This window comes from Protopterus annectens, chromosome 11.part0 (genome assembly GCF_019279795.1).
Source record: "Protopterus annectens isolate FY-2018-M chromosome 11.part0, PAN1.0, whole genome shotgun sequence".
NCBI lineage: Eukaryota > Metazoa > Chordata > Ceratodontiformes > Protopteridae > Protopterus > Protopterus annectens.
The window spans coordinates 121,425,860-121,443,461 of NC_056745.1; the positions used below are offsets into that span (position 1 = coordinate 121,425,860).

Below are 17,602 nucleotides of genomic sequence, written 5' to 3' on the forward strand. Positions count from 1 at the left end.
TCACATTTGTCATGTACCAAATATCCCTGCTTAAGAGACGGAGAAGGGAAACTGAGATAGCTCCTACACATGACCTTTGTCTTTTGAGAACCCATTACATTCCCAAAGATTTCCATGATCTGCCCTTTTGACCTTATAAATTCTCCACCCCAAGCTAACAATCAGTATGCCGGGAAGAAAGATGCGGATTTCTTGGTCCGTCCCTCCCACTCACACCTTGAATCTACCTTGTTGGTATCTTGCAGTATCCAAATTCCTCTCCTTCTGGGCAAGTTAGATGCCCCTTTATAAGTTGCTGGTGGAGCGTTACTAATCCATGTCTGGCTACTGTACAACTGGATAAACAGTCCAAGTTTTTGGAAAAGAAAGGGTCTGCTACTTTGAGCATCAGTGCCCTTAATTGTGTTTTTTACCATTTAGACTTTTTTTGTCGCTGTCTGATTAGTGTGTGGCAAAGCTTGTATGATTCTTGGGTTTAGGACTATTGATTGTGTTTTCACATAGACTGCTGCAGTTTTGATTGCACTATTGCTTTAACAGTGCAGCTGTATCAGGAGCATATCTGTGCTGGGTGGCATGTTTGAGGCTGCCCTCATTTGAAGAGTGAGATGATAAAGGCCAATTCTTGCTGTTGCTTTTAGGGAGATGTACTCTCTGGTTAGGGTTCATCAGACAGTGATGACATGTAGGAGAGGAAACGGGTGTTGACTATGGGGAATGGTGCTTATGATGCCCAATGGATACCTCCACTTCTTCCGTGGCAGTGTATCCCAGAAAAAAATGTGCCTCCTGACATGGTGAAAAGGGTGGGTAAGCTTCTGACAATACGTCGTCTTTTTCCTCTTGCTAATTATCCTAGGATAGCAGCACCACAGTGGATTCCACAGCAGTCCTAATTATTTCATCAGGACTGCAGAGTTGAGAACTGGTCACCAACTTTATTCTGACATGGGGACCCATTGCTAAGGACCAATGGTGTGTTTGTCTTTAATAGCCTTGTCTTTAGGTTATTTAAATTCTTGTCTGAAAGGGCTTTAAGAGACTGTCCCTTTCTGTTCATTTGTTTGTAAATTCCTGCCTAAAGGCCATTCAGAATGCAGACTCCTCAATGAATGTATGTACCCTGGGACCCAATCAGGTATCAAGTTATTTGTTGAATATCTGCAAAGTTGAAGACTGTTGAATATGTAAAAGAACCCTGTTCCAGAGGGGAACCAATGACTGCGTTAAATAGTTTGCACTTAAGACTGTCCTTGACTCCTCAATTCTGTAAGTAAAATATGCACGTCTAGCTAATATGTTTGTATTCAACAATTCGGTGTTTAATAGATTGATATTCTTTGTTCCAGAGCCTCCTGTAGACTAAGCAAAGTTTACCCCTCAGATATCTGTAACTAATTGAAAAGAGGCCTAGACTTTCCAATCTAGACGGATACGATTTATCTGTAATGATTCACCTTGTAAATTTTCATTGAATACCTTCTAAAGCTAGATCATCACATTTCTTGTAGGAGCAAGACAACATCTTGTACTTAGTGATGGGTCTAACATGCGTTATAAACTATCTCAAAAGACGGTAATTATTTCTTGTAAAGTTCTTAAAAGTTAAGGCAGTAACTTTTAATGTTTTAGCTTTAAATTTTAAGGTGTTAGTCCTATACTTAAAATTACTACCTATGATAATGTCCAAGTCCTTATATTCTGTCAGCTTCTGTAACTCGTGTGTACCTAAGTTTATTTGATATTCAACCATCGCTTTCCCAAAATGCAATATAACGGTTATCCTTATTAACATTTAGCTACCAAACACATGTAAATGTTGAAGTGGTCAATATCCTCTGTCAGTGTAAAAACGCAACCTAGTTTAATATCATCTGCATACTTGGCTATTCAAACATTAGATCTCTTGGGAATAAATAAAAATACCAGGATGAGGAATACTGGACTTAGAACTGAACCCTGGGGGGACCCCTTTGTTCACTTCAAGCCAGCTAAATATGAAATTTCCTTTTCTTACTGTCTGCAATCTACCTCAAAGCCAGTTAGCCATTCTGCAAGCTATGTATGGATTAACTTTGTTTTTGAGCATGGCACCAGTGATAGCAGAATGAGGAACATTGTCAAAAGCCTTAGACAAATCCAAGTAGACCAGGCATGCCTATATCTAAGGCAGTTGTCACTGGGTCATAAAATTCTATTAAATTAGTAAACTTAGAACTTTTTTGTGAAACTGTGTTGGGTGAGGTCCATTATACATCCTGAAAGGCTTAAGAAAGGAAAGTAGACACCTCTCAAAACTCTTCCCCACCAGTGAAGTAAGACTGATAGCTGTGTTATTACTAGTATTGTCCATTGGGCCCTCCTTATGAAAGGGAATTATGTCTGCAAGTCTCCAACAAGTGAGGACAATGCCAGGATACAGCATGTGATTAACAAATCAAGTGATAGTAGCTGCAGTATGCCAAGGAAATGCCTGGAATATTATCAGGTCCTGTACCACTACCCTGTTTAATACAGCTGTAAGATGCTTACACAAGGGCCAGGTTGAAAACTGGGAACATAAGTCATCATCTATTAAAATTCTAACATCAGAAATTTTGTCAAACAGTGTAGCATCTTCTGTCAAGAAGTGCTCTTTGAACAAATTTGCCAGTAATTCTCCAGAGTTCAGCATTTCACCACAAACAGAAATTAGTTCAAAAGATTTAACGTACTTACCAATATATCTAAATGCAAGAATAACATTTTTTAGAACAAGTGCTGCTAACAAGTCATCTTCAGATTTGTTTTTTGCTAATCTCAGAGGCATTTAACCTTCTTGAGACTAAATTATAGTCCTGTTTTAAATTATTTCTCTTAAACCTCTTCCAGAGCCTATTTTTTTCTCAGAAGTTTGATATGACCAGTATTCCACCATGGAGGTGTAGTCCTCAGTAAACTGTTATTGATGTTATGTGGTCCAATCTCGCCTACATTCTTACTCACTGGTTCGGAGCCGAACATCGGCTCTGACTCGGCCAACTTATTTTTCTAGCACAAAGTCTCTAATTGGCTGGGCTAACCTGGTATCCCATGTTGCACCGCTCCATAGACCCAGATCTCGTTTGCCACTTGTGTAGCTAGGACGTGGTCTCGCTTGGCTGTGGCTAAGTAGCTTTAAAACTTCCTTTTTCTCACTGAAAATTGTGTTTTTCCTCACAAAAGCTATTTTAATAGCTAATTGCTCTTGTTGTTTAGCGTGTGTTTGTGGTGTGAGTGATTTGTTTTGTGGTATCCCTCTGTTCCTACGGGCTAGGCCCGTTTAAATTAGAGGACCTAGTCCTCCCTCCGTTGTATAGTTTGTCTGTTCCTGTGTAAGAAAAGTGTTTTTTTCCTCGCTTCTGTGTGTGTGCGTTAGTCATGTCAAGAATTGTTTAACTTAGAGATTCTTGTCAGCAGTTGTTAGTGGTAGTTTCCCGCCTTAACTGTTGTTGGACTAAGGTCCTGTTGCTGTTGTGCTGTGTACAGTGCTTTTTGATATGTCAAAGGATCAAAAGGAACACAAACCCTCTGGGTTTAAGAAGTGTTCTAAATGCAGCTACAAGATGTCCATAACAGATGGACATTCCGTTTGTGTGTACTGCCTGGGGGCTGTACATTTACAAGAGTCCTGTAGCTTTTGTCACTCATTCAGCCCAAGGGTGCTACAGGAAAGAAAAAATAAACTTATACTGAAGGGTCTTCTAAAGCCTTCCTTTGAGGAGTCCTTGGACTCTTCCTCTGGTTCACAGACTAAAGCCAAGACTTCTAAGGCTAAGAAGAGATCTCCGGCTCCATCTGTTTCATCAGAGCCACTGGAGAAGACTACCAAATTGGATTCTACCTCCTCGGCTCCCTTGTCCTCGGGGCTGCAGGAGGTAGCTGTGATTCTTGAATCAGCCTCGGCTCCAATCCTGTTAGAGCCCATTCGGAGCCGGTCTCCTAGTGTCAGACAAGGATCTCCAGATAGGAGATCACAGTCACCTTCTCTCTCCTCCAAATCCTCCAGACTCTCTGATTTGGATGTGGATAGGGTGGTCCAGAGGCTCCTGCAGTCGCCTGTGTTGGCAAAATTATTTTTGGCTCCGACCCAGTCGGCTCCGGAGCCAGTCCCGATGAGTGCACCGATGTTTCCTCCTCCGAGCACCTCCTTGTCTTCGGAGCCAGAGTGTTCTGCTCCGGGTGATGTTCTGCTGGCTCCGATACCTCTTAAGGCTTTATCGGTGCCGACGTCGGCTCCGTCCTCTGGTTTCGGAACCCGGATTTCCTCTGTCGGGCCCGAGGGGGATACTTCGGGACTTTTGTCGGTTCCGAGCGGTGCTTCGGCTCGGGGAACTTCGGCTCTGGTCGTGGCCTCAGAGGCTGGTCGGTCCTCGGATTCGGGGGGACCCGCCATCGAGGCCATGAGGAGCGCACTGGCCAGATCTTCAGTGACATCACCTGGATCGGTCATTCCATCCCCTTCCACATCGGCGAGAGCCTCTGATGTCCCCCTATCGGTTGACGGCGGAGCCCCAAGGTCTGGGGATACCCCCATGAGCGGTCCCCAGCTTTCTGAGGGCCCCTCGGAGTCTGTGCCTGAGGAGCTCCCAAGAAAGAAGTTGTGCAAGAGGAAGCACATAGACTCCCAGGATGAGTCTCTCACTTCTGATACCGACCTCGAAGAGTCAGAGGGGTCCCCCAAGTCGTCCAATGACATCTCTTTCTCTGACATCCTGGAGATTTTGAGGCAGAGAAGCGGCTGGTCGTCCAAAACCCCCTCTGAGGAGGAGTCTGTATTCCTCAAGGCCTTTGGGGCTCAACCCCCCACCTCCTGGGTGTGTCCACCCTTCGATGAGCTCCTAGATTTGATCTGTCGAAGGGCGTGGGAGACTCTTGACTCGGTGGAACCTGTACCCAGACGCCCTAATAAATTTTTCAGCTCCCCCTGGGAAAGAGTTCCTGTCCAAAGGGGTTTCTGTGGATGCCATGGTGGTGGCGGCGGCGGCCACTCAGCAGGAAGTAGCTGAGTCTTCTTCCTCCGTCCATCCTCCTAACAAGGAGACCAGGAGTATGGATCGGTATGGGAAGTGTACCCTCTCTTCAGCGACCTTCACCCTTCGGTCTCTGAATTATCTTTGTCATTTTACTCGACTCCAGAGAGACCTCCTTAAAGAGTTAGGAGATACTCTAACGGGTATATGTACCTGAGGTGTTAACACAGCCTGTTAACGCCCAGTTGTCTACTCTTGGCTCGATTGTCAACTCGTCCATGAGGCTCATATCTTATGCAGCCGAGGGGGCGAGTAGGGCAGCTAGCTCAGGTGTAGCCCTTAGGAGGCAAGCCTGGATGCGCCTGTGTCATTTCACAGAGGCCTTCAAGTCTTCCGTCACTGACGCTTCCTTTGATGGGTCCTCACTCTTTGGGACCAAAGTGAAAGGACACCCTCACCAGATCCGAGCAAGAGGGAAAGACCTTGTCTGCCGTAGGGGTCAATTTATCCCTCCCATCTAGGCCTTACCCCAAGGTTCAGAGGGGAGGAAAAATGTGGTTCAAAAAGTCACAGAAGTCTTTCCCTGCCGCTCAAGATGAGTCCCCCTCCAGAGGCAGAGGAGAGGGGGTGGCTATTCTGGGAGATGCCGCCCTAGGGATAGAGGAGGCCCTCGCAATTCGGGAGACCATGATTCCTTTTGCGGACCTTCCTATCATCGTCCCTGATGTATTGACCGACTGTACTATTCCGGAGCCAGTCGGGGGCCGCATTTCGTTGTACCCGGAAGCCTGGGCAAGTATCACTCAGGATCGATGGGTGTTTCGTATAGTTACTGAGGTTATTCTCTCCCATTGTTGTCAGACCCTCCTCCACCCAAGAGAATCCCAGACGTTCCACCTAGTCAAAGGGATCACGCAACACTAGAAATTTCAAAGTTGCTGGAAAAAGGAGTCATCCAACCTGTCCCCTCAGACCAGATTGGATTAGGGACTTACTCAAGACTCTCTTTGGTGCCGAAAAAAACAGGAGACCTGAGACCCAGCTTGGATCTCAGCCGACTGAATCGCTATGGTCTAAAGTCCAAGTTCCAAATGGTCACCCTTCAGTCTATTTTTCCGTTAATGGGAAAAGAAGTATGGATGTGCTCCATCGACCTCAAGGATGCTTACTACCATATCAAAATGGACATGGCATCCAGGAGTCACTTACGCTTCCGGCTTGGAGCCAGTCATTTCCAGTTTCGTGCCCTGCCCTTTGGTCTCACCACAGCCCCCAGGGTGTTCACCAAGTGTTTGGCAGTGGTGACAGTTCACCTGAGACGTCAAGGATTCTAAGTGTTTCCATATCTGGACGACTGGCTCCTCACCTCCCCCACCAGGCATCTTCTCATTCAGGCCAGGGAAAAGGCCATTGCCCTTTGTCATCAACTAGGAATTACCTTGAACTGGGGAAAGTCTGCCTTGCTGCCCTCACAGCGTGTCACATTTATAGGCGCAGAGCTAGACACCATTCATATGTGGGCGTTCCTGCCCCCAAGAAAGGAAAGAGATGTTGCAGGGTCAGGTTCGCGCGTTGTTACCCCTCAAGAAGGTTCAGGCCAGATGAGTTCTACAGCTCCTGGTATCCATGGCAGCCACCATTATGTTAGTGCCTCTAGCCAGATTACACATGAGGCTTCTGCAGTGGCTCCTCTCTCCCCATTGGTCCTTTCAGAAACTTCCCCTATCCCATTTGATCCTACTCACCGATTGGTGCAAACAGGACCTCTGTTGGTGGTTACACTCCACCAACTTGAACAAGCCTCCGGTTGCAACGGTGACCATGGACGCCTCCCAGATGGGGTGGGGGGGCATTATCTTGGCAGGACGGTCCAAGGCACCTGGCAAGATCACGAGATACATCTGCACATCAATGTTCTAGAGATGAGAGCGGTGTTACTGGCGTTACAAGCACTGCAGAGCTCTCTTCCCCTAGGAATGATTGCGATTCACTCGGACAACATGTCCGTGGTGTGGTACCTGAACAAGCAAGGGGGAACCAGATCTTAACCCCTATGCAGAGAGGCCATGCGAGTGTGGCAGTGGGCAGTGTCTTCCCGACGGTTCCTAGTGGCAATGCACATTCCGGGGAAGGCCCATGTGATAGCAGACAGGCTAAGCAGATCTATTCTGATGCCTTACTAGTTGTCCCTGAACCGCTGAGTTGCGGAACAGATTTTCAACAGGTGGGGTCAGCCTTGCTGCGACCTTTTTGCCAATCCCCACAATGCCAAGTGCAGCAACTACTTTACTCTGATCCCCCCACAGGGGGAGTCACCCAGGGACGCTCTAGTCCACGATTGGCCTCCCAGTCTGCTCTATGCATTCCCTCCGTTTTTTCTGCTACCAAGAGTGATTCAGAAAGCCATTTCCTCGGGAAGCAAGATGATTCTAATTGCCCCACACTGGCTTCGCCAAGTCTGGTTCTCCTTTCTTCATCAGTATGCAGTGGACAGTCCTTGGACTCTGGACCCAGCACCAGACCTACTGACACACATGTCTGGACAGTCCCATCCCTCCCTGCGGACCCTTAGGTTGACAGCCTGGCTACTCTACTTCCATCTTTAGTCAGACTTCATCGTTTTTCACCTGAGGGTAGTACACATTTTATCTTCTTCTCATAAATCTTTTACCAGGAAGATTTACTCCAGCAAGTGGAAAAGGTTTTCAATTTGGGCTCAGGCCCAGGGACTGGATCCTTTCACGGCCCCCATCCCTGCTGTCTTAGATTTTTTATCCACACCTTTTCAGCAGGGTTCTGCTCCTGTGACCATTAAGGTCCAGCTGGCCGCTATTTCTAATTTTCATACCACTTACGAACCTTCTGTCATGGCTCATAAACTATGTAAGGCCTTTTTGAGGGGCACCTTGTTGCTATGGCCTCCTGTGTCAGAACCCATCATGCCATGGGATTTAAATGTTGTTTTACAGGCCCTGACTTCATCACATTTCGAACCAGCTGCCACCTGTGAATTAAAATTTCTGTCTTGGAAGACTGCATTCTTAATAGCTATCACATCAGCCAGACGGGTGTCGGAGATTCAAGCGTTGTCCGTCAGATCCCCGTATTTAATCTTTCATAAGGACAGGATTTCCTTGAGACCTAATCTGTCCTTTCTTCCAAAAGTAACCTCTGCCGTTAATCTCAATCAGTCCATTGAGCTGCCAGTTTTCTTCCCTCAATTTTCCAACAGGGTGGAGTAAGTTTCATCAGTTAGACGTACACAGGCAGCTTCGATTTTACTTACACAGGACAAAACAACTTCGTAAGTCTGACCAACTCTTTGTGTCCTTTTCGGAAAATAGAACAGGTTCTCCTATTTCTAAGATTGCAATTTTCAGATGGATTTCTGACTGCATCTCCTATGTCTGTTTGTCAGCAGGCAGAGAGTTACCGTTCCCCGTCAAGGCTCACTACACCAGGGCTGTTTCCGCTTCAGTAGCTTATCATTCCAGGCTATCTTTGGATGAAATTTGTGCTGCGGCCACGTGGGCTTCTCCCCACACCTTTATTACTCATTACAAATTAGACATGGCTTCTAGGGGCCGGGCTTCCTTTGGTTCCACTGTTCTCAGGAGCATCTACCATTGAGCCTCCCAGGATAGAGGTGCTGGGGACGCTGTCCCGTGAGTAAGAATGTAGGCGAGATTGGACCACATAACACCTAGAAGTTATGTACTCACCATAACGTTCGATGTATGTGGTCCATCCCGCCTTACGTTCCCTCCCACCTGTCCCCCCTCCTGGAGGATTTGGAGGCAACATTTGTCTTCAGTACCCTTCGGTATTGGTTGTTTTATCTTTGCTACCCTGGTTAGTGTTCTACCCTACTGAACTGTGGTTGTGCATGCGTTGTGACTATGGGTTGCTGCAAACTAGATCTGGGGCTATGGAGCGGTGCAACATGGGATACCAGGTTAGCCCAGCCAATTAGAGACTTCGTGCTAGAAAAATAAGTTGGCCGAGTCGGAGCCGATGTTCGGCTCCGAACCCGAGAGTAAGAATGTGAGGCGAGATGGACCACAGACATCGAACGTTATGGTGAGTACATAACTTCTAGTTTTCTTACATCCAGACAAAAGAATTTCATAAGTGTGTTCAAAGTCCTGTCACTTATTCACAGCATTATTAACCTTGGAGGAATTCAAGTCCGTAGGATTTATTTGATTAATATTCAGAGTAAACAGCTTAGATGTAAAAATACTCTCTTGTTGATTCTTGTGAAAAGCTTTACTTACTGTATTAAATTCAAAGCTACTTGAACTGAATTGCCTAATGGACACAGTTGGGTGATCTCAGAAGTTTTATCTGGAGTATTCGTAAGTAAAAGACCCAAGATATTTGATCTGGTAAGAAAACTAGTCATCCGAGTCGAACTGTGTGATGTACATAAATCATAAAATTCATCCTTCAACAGTGTCAATGTTCTGTCATTATCAGGTTATTGTAAGTTATAAACTTGACCAAAACATCAGTATACCAGAGTTGAGTGCGTGACAATGCAGGGCTTTTATAACAAACTAACAAGTGTAGGGGGAGACCAGAGTTAGCAACTAATACTTTCACAGAAATAATTCTGAATTATAATCCACTTCCACCATTGTCATTGTTTGGCAAAAATAGTCACCCCTCCTCCTATCCTATTATTTCTCAGTCAGCTAAATGATTGGTATCCAGGAAGCTGTATTCCACAGTTAAGTAAATTACAACCAAGCCGTAATTATTTACTGAAGAAACTACATTTAGTTCAGTTATTTTATTAGTCAGACTTTAAGCATTAGCATAATATACTTTTAGTTACCTGGGGTGTCTAGATTAGTTGCAACTAACCTAAGTTTCTGGGATTAATAAAATCAGTGTCCTTTTGAATACACCAGTTATGTAACCATTTATTGAACAACAATGCTTTTGTGAATTGGTAATCTTATAAAGCCTGTAAGGGCAAAATTATTGAAAAGCAGACATTGATTTTGTTTTTAAATAAACCTCGGAAATTGCTGTCCACCATCTTGTACATGTGACAGAGAGGGGTCACTGACATATAATTTACACCTGCATGTATAATTACTGAGTTGTAAGCAGATCTTTCCTCTATCAGTTTGGCAAGGCCTGCATAAATGTCTTGGAGTTTACATCCCCATAAACTAGAAACTGTTACATTGTCTCTGTCAATACTAACAAGTGGTCTAATACTTTCCCTAATCATTGAATCACCTATAACTAACACACCAGCAGAATGGTTCACCTCATCTCCCACATGTACCATATCAATTTTAAAGTTACCTGCAACTGCTCTTCTATTTTTGTTTGCGTGAGTCAGATGGGCTGGTGTCATCACCATCACTGTTGTCTCATCTTCTCTTCTTTAAATTAGTTTCCTCTCTCCTTTCCTAAAAGTCAAATTCAGTCTGCAATTAAAAATTATAGACAAGGTTGTTCTGTTAACTCTGAGCCCCTGTTTTCACTGTGAGTGTTTTTTTTTTCTGAATAAAAATACAATTCCCCTAACTTATCTGTGTTATAACTGGAATTACTATTCTCCATAAAGTAACTAATGTCCATTTGAGAACCCTCAAAAATTATAAGAACGTCTGTATTAGCCTTAGGTACTGTTTGGAGTGAGTTTTGTACTTTAAATCCAAATTATCACGTACTAAAAATTCACAGTCAACCACTTGTGATAAAATCTCTCTCCTTTAACTGCCCAGTTCCATAACTCAGTCAACTGAACAAATTAAACGCACACATTTGTGTCTGTCTACTACATTCTGTGTGCGCTATACATGAAACAAAGAATGCATTAGAAAAGTGTTTTTTCATCAGTCTGTGACTGCAACCACAAATTAATCTGTCCATTTAAAACCAAACTTACAAGTAACTTAAAAAAATGCAGAGCTTCTGTAATAGATCTGGGCAAGAACCCTGAAAATAAGCGTATAACCTGTTCCTACTTTGGAAGGAGATTATTTGCCCACTCCTTAATTCCAAAGGGGAGAAAGGTGCAGGTTTCTGAGCCTTTATGAATTTAGCTAGGATAGCTGCTAAGTCAACTTTTGAATTGTAACTCTCTGGGGTATATTTTCCCTGCTGTCTTGGAGTGACTAGATGATGTGTTAATGTACATGATATATACCATCTTGGCATATCAGTGTCCAGGTTACATTCACAGAGGTTCCTTTATTTTGCTGGCTGTCACCATTTATGGCATCTAGGAAGTCCAGAGTGATGGTTATTGTACCGGAGGTCTTGCAGGACTAGCATGAATGACTGGCCAGTGAGGGCCCCTATAAACACTTCATGGTTCCATGCCATGGGCTTACTATAAACTAGAGCTCCTGTCTGGTTCCAAACTAGATTATTTCATGGCTGCATGCCATGGAGTCATACCTCTCAATCTCTTAGTGTAAGAAATCTGGACAGAGACTAAAATAATGCGGGGGGGGGGGGGGGGGGTAAAAATAGGGACAGGTTTTAAATATTGCTCTTAAAATGTTACACTAGCAACTTTTTAAGTTTATATGTTTATCTTCGAGGATTTTTTTCTTTGCAATGAAGTTGGATAAGTTACTTTTGATGTCCATTCCTGCCTACTGAGAGGACTCAAGCTCATGTCTTTGGCCTTCATGGTGAGTAGAGGTCTGAACCCTTCTGTACTACTTGGATAGCATGAAAAGCACAGTCTTCACTGTTGCGTTCACTCATGTTGGGATTAGTCTACTTCAGTCAATGATAAGGTTACAGTAGCTTCATTTGTCATGCCCTTACAGAATCCTTCTAGTGAGAGATCCCCCTCTGTAGAGCACTGTATTTTGCCCCCTAAACACCCAAGTTCATATAATCTGTGTCAGAGTCATTTTGGCTTTTTTGATCATGGGTTACACAGTACAGTTAGGCTTTTCCATGTTTTTTGTGCAGGAGGCAAGTGGGAATAATGGTTGTTACAAATCTTTTGATCTGAGGGAGCATTGTTCTGTTGAAGGGGACTTAAAGCCAGAGCCTCTCCTGTTTTAAGTCAGACAACTAAGCTGTGTTGTCATATGTAAACAGACTGAGAAAAACATTCATGCACGCTGTTTAGGTATGTGATAAGGCATTTAGCACTAGACCCGTAGGTGTGCTAATGGAATTCCGTGACTGTAGTTCCTATCCTGTTTTAGACTTTAGGTTAATGCAAACCTGTCCAGTCAAGATTTTCCTGGAATGGGGAGTCTTGTGGAATAAACTGTCATTTGAGAGAGAGGTTTCCATCCAGTTCTGCCTTGTTTCTCCTTGGCAAGGAGATGTTAATGGTGGATGCTCTCTCCTCCTCCTGGGAGGAGAGATTGCTGTTTATCTCAACTCGTTTTCTTTCTTGCCTTCTAAAAAGTCTCAGTGAAAGAAAACCGGTCTTCATTCTTATTGCCTTTTGGAAGTTGAGAAAGGTGTGATTTCAGGCTCTGGTGTTTGCTAGTTTACAGAACTTATCCCAGTACAAGTCGAGGATGTACCCCTCAATCAGTTTGACATCTTGCTCCACTGTAAAGCCTGGGTGTTCAGTCACATATCACCTAGGGTCTTGAAGGTGACTGAAGCTGTCAGGAACCTTCCACTTGTCATGCTTCTAGTGCTGAGTGGAAGAGGTTCCGGATAAATGTGCAGGAGTATCACACTGTAATATACTACTTAATTCAAAGTTTCTAGTGTCCAGTCACTCTTTATGCCAGCGTAAGAGCATGTGGTGGCTTGAGCCACTGTACATCCCCCCCCAATGTGTGTGTGGTAATTCTAAACAGAAATTATCTTAAACTTTCTGTTATGGATCTGTACACACAAATCTGTTGTACACTTGGTGATGTCACCACAGGGCTAGTTTATGGATGCATTCTTTACTGCATTATTGTTTGATACCAGGTAACATAAAGTTAGTACCTTCAAAAGCCACTCCATAGGAGGGTGGCTGCTGTCATTCCCTGCTTTAGATTTGTGTACATTTGTTATAACCACTTGATCTTCAGTTTGTACCTTCACCAGAAAGCATTGCTTAGGCTCTTTTTCCCCAGAGTTGGGCATCCTTTTGCATCTTAATGATTCAGGACTCAGACTTCTGAATCTTTAGTTTAGATGTTTCAGCTTTTCCCACCCTGCAAAGTATTTTGGACTGGCTACTCAGGATTTTGTCGTTAGTAATTCACTGTGCAGAAGGCCTTCAAAGTCTGATGTAACTGATGCTTGTGCTGACCATATCAGATGAATTAAAAGAAGGACCTGTACTTTCCAGTAACTGAACGTTTCTGTTTTGCTTCAGCAGACAGATTTTCCTTTATCTTTGCAGGTGTATGCTGTCTTTAAAGGTGGAAATTGAACATGAGAGCGCAAGGACTGGGTGCATTCTCCTAGCATGCTTATGACTTCCACTTATGCAGTGAAAAGAAATGCCTCCCTTTGAGCCCCAGAGCTATAAAATGCAAGAATTCTGTAACAAGACAGGGATCTCAGAAGAGGAAATCCCAGCACTGTAGGAGACTTTCTCACAGATTTTCTGATGTGCTGACTGCATTCATCTTCTGTCATCTGAATTATGCTGACAAAACTAATGAAGCCACACAATACTGGCTTGTTTGTGAACTTGCACAGTTTTTATGACTGTAATAGTAAAAGTAGCAAATGACTGTTGAAAGTGTTCTCCAATGGATGGTCTTCCTTATTCTTCGTTGTTGTTTACATTGACAGTGAAACTGCTAAAACCAGCACAACTGCTTAGTCAACTTGGAATTCTGTCCTGTATCATTAAAGTCTCAGAAAGGAAATCTTTTCGTAGATGTATTCTAAGTTACTACTTGTTTACTGTAACTTTTGAAGTAATAGGAGGGCATTTTAAGAGAAGATTCATTGTGTTGCATTTGAGTTTTGTTGACCCCCGCCCCCCCCCTTTTTTGGAAAAGGAATACATCTTTGAAGTGCACGATGGTACATGTTGAAGTAATTAAATTTCTGTTACCTTAATCTGCCTAATTTGACCTGACTCGTTACATTTTGTCCTTAACATTATTGTATCTTGATCTTTCTATCATTTTCTCATCATCTTGTGTCATCACTACCTTTTTAGACTCAAAAAAAGACAATAGAAGTACAACAGTATAAATAATGTAAAGCAATTGGTCTGCGTAAATTTTTACCTGTTATCCCCCTTAAGCTATGCATCACTGCTGTATTTATTTCTAAAATGCAGTTATTTGTTAACTGTGGTTCTTTTGCATGTACGTTTATTGTGTTTATGACTTCCTGTACAGCTTGTTTGTGCTCCTTTGATTTTATTTCAGAATATGCTGACTTGCTAATTTTATTGTAGTTGAATAAGTATGCTGCTTCTGCTCCCCATGGATCTTTTGAGTGCATGTACTCCAGTAAACATTTTCAAGTAAATTAAAGCAAATAAGCAGACTATTCTTGTGTTCAGGCAGTGCTCTCTTGTACAACACAATGCATTATTTGCATGACTGAAAATTTACCTGTAATTTTGCCTTTTTCTGTCTTTCTGATGTTCTGTCTTTTTTCTTTCTATGCTTCAGGGAAGATGATGAACAAAGTTTGCCCTTGCAACCAGATGTGCAGTAATTATCTTCATTTAATATTATTTTTTATGATATGATGTGCTATTCTTATGCTTTTGTCACAGATCTCGCTCATAGATTTAGGTTGCATTTCATTCTTGTTTAAGTTTTAAGAAATCAGTAAAGATTGTTAATGTCAAGATATCAGCATAGCAGCTGAGTTTCTGCTTGTGAGCACTAGTCTGGAATACATTAGTTGCTAGATGTCCCCTTTTTGGGGGAGGGGCTGCAGAAATCATGTTTTATCCCTTCTCTGCAAAGAGATAATAGAAGGTTAGGGGGAAAGACTGAACATCAGTCATAACAACAACCTTTGTGCATTTGTCATATGGGGCTGTTGTATCACTTAAGATCACTTCATGCCCCATTCCTTTTGTGGAAAAAAAAAAAATATATATATGATTTATTATGTAAGTGTGTGTATATATTTGTATGTATGTGTATATGTGTGTGTGTATATATATATATATATATATATATGTGTATATATATAGATCCCTATTACATTATTGAAAACCTAGAAGACCGAAATTCACAAGATTGAGACCACATCACAAGTTCACAGCAGTGAAAAGTTTACATTGCCGAAAATTAAAAGAAAATGTAATTGTGCATGTCAGACACCAACTGGAACATCTGAATAGAGATTGTGGACAGCTACTACAGTTAAATTCATAATTTAAGATTTAAATATACATTTCTGAATGTTTTTCCACGGGGGCAAGCCCCCCTGTAAATTTTATATACTAACTTCAAGACTGCACTACAGTGGGGGAAAAGGATAAATTTTCTGATCCTCACTGTACTGCGAACTCGATTAACAAGCGTTGAAAAAGGTACAGTTCTTAATAAATGCAAGTGTTTAAATTTAATACCTGCTTTTTGTATGTGTCCGCGATCTCTATTCAGACATTACGTCTGGTGTCTGACATGCGCAATTGTGTTTTGTGCTTTTAACTTTTGACAATGTAAACTTTCGCTGTTGTGGTTTCATTTTTCTGCATTTTGGTCTTCTGGGTTTTTGGTAATGTAATGGGGATCAGGATGCGCACACCCACACATACACGTCCACTTTTATATCTCAAAATACTGAAATCTCGAATTTCGAGACCATAATGTCAAAAGTGCAGCTTTCCGAAACTGCGCTATGTCTACTCTTAGTATCCCGAATGCGCGATAGGTGTAGTGTGCTATGTATGTGATTGGGTATTGTCTCTTTAAGGATATTGTGTTATGGCAGCTGATGTTCGTTTATGTACGGAGATTCAGGTAAGTGTTCGATTTTTAAGGGTTTTTGGGTATAAATGTGTTTTTTTAGTTTTTGTAGGAAGTTTTAGGGGTAGATTGGGGTATGTAGTTGAGACTGTATGTGTGTGAGTGCTGTATATGGGGATTTTAGTACGATTGTATATGTGGGTGTTATTAGTGAGTGTAAATATGATTGCAATGGGAGTGTAGGGCAGGTAAGAATGTGTTTTTGTATTTTTTTGAGTTAATGCTACCTCGGAGTTGGTATATATGTGAGTGGTGTGGGTGCAGGGGGTCTCGCTCCCCTGCAGGAACGTATGGTGATGTTTCTGATTGTAGTTGTGTTTGTTTTGTTTTGGGGAGAGGTTTGGATATTTTTTTTTTGTTTGTTTTATTTCTTTCGGTTTTGTGAGTGTTCGTGATTGTGTAGTTTCATGTTTGTGAGCTTTCGATGTTTTAGTCTTGAAATACTGAAATTCGAGATTAAAAAAGTGGACCCATACACACGCAGATATATATATATATATATATATATATATATATATGTATGTGTGTGTGTGTGTGTGTGTGTGTGTGTGTACACACACCAGCAGACATGACAGTTGTTGTCCTGGCTGAGTCATATCCAGGCTCCATTGAAATTTGCAATAATACTACTTATGGGGAAAATAATGGAAGGAGAGCTAATGGGGTGCATACTTCTGCATTTGGAAGAGCGACAATAGAATATCTAGAGATTTGATGGCTGTGAGGAAACTGTAAAAATGAATCAGAGAAGTTCAGTAATCTAATCTGGAATTCAAAGCAAGTTGATGCCCTAAGCATGTATCCATTTGAAAGAGTGACTTCCTCAGGTGCTATTAATTGTTCATTCATTTAAAAGTATTGCAGCAACAGTACTGGCATTGGAGCAGTTTCAGAAAAACCTGTAGTGTTTGGAAATTTGTATGCTTTCAAAGTAGCCTAGTTTTGCGTTCAGCACTCTGGGTAATGTCACTGAAGACCTTAAAGTAGTGATTACAAATACACTGGTTTTGCATTGTGCCATTATTAGACTAAAATGTTGCATCCTATACTGGTATTTGAATTTTAGACGCTAGATTCCACTCTGATTTTAATGATTTGCAGGAATTCAAGTCCTTTCAGATTATTTTTATTCTGTGTTGCATTTGTAAGACTAACTGCCATGTTTGGCATCAGTGGCCACTTTCTTGTAGCAGTAGTTGTTTGCTTGTTTGGTAAGTTCATTGTTCACCAGTGAGTCTATGATTTAAACTGTAGGTTTGCCTAATTAAGTCTGATTACTGCAGCTTTTATGAGTTTCTTAACTGAGAAGCGGGTCATGTCAAACAGAAATCTAAACTTTCCACCCACCAAGTGTAATTAAAAAAAAAAAAAAAAAAGAGTGAGTGAGATTAAATCGCTGATGAGGTGTGTAAGAGGTATGGGATTAAATCCCTAGTGAAGTGTGCAACAGGTCTGGAAAATTAAGGAGCTGGGTATCGAGTGCTTAACGGATGATGGATGGTTGTGAGGCTTATGTCCTGAATAAACTACTTTAGGTGGTGTGTGGCTTCCCTCCCAAAAAAAACCCCCCTAAAAACTAGGCTAGCTTAACTGGACCGGAGCTGATGCTGATTAATATGATGGCAGAGTAGACGTGTCATACATGTACGGTGTAAGCAAGCATGTGCCCACTTATTTCTTAGAAATGTTCTGGTAGCTCACTCCTGT

The 17,602-nt window shown here is 42.4% G+C and overlaps 1 protein-coding gene across 1 annotated transcript in view; it reads left to right on the plus strand.

Annotated features, from left to right (window-relative positions):
- LOC122815199 (serine/threonine-protein kinase WNK1-like) overlaps nucleotides 1-17,602 on the plus strand; it is a 3,137,204-nt gene that overhangs the window by 2,970,150 nt on the left and 149,452 nt on the right. Inside the window, exon 20 of the mRNA XM_044087493.1 lies at nucleotides 14,579-14,620. Coding sequence (XP_043943428.1) covers nucleotides 14,579-14,620 — 42 coding nt within the window. The remainder of the gene's footprint in view (nucleotides 1-14,578; nucleotides 14,621-17,602) is intronic.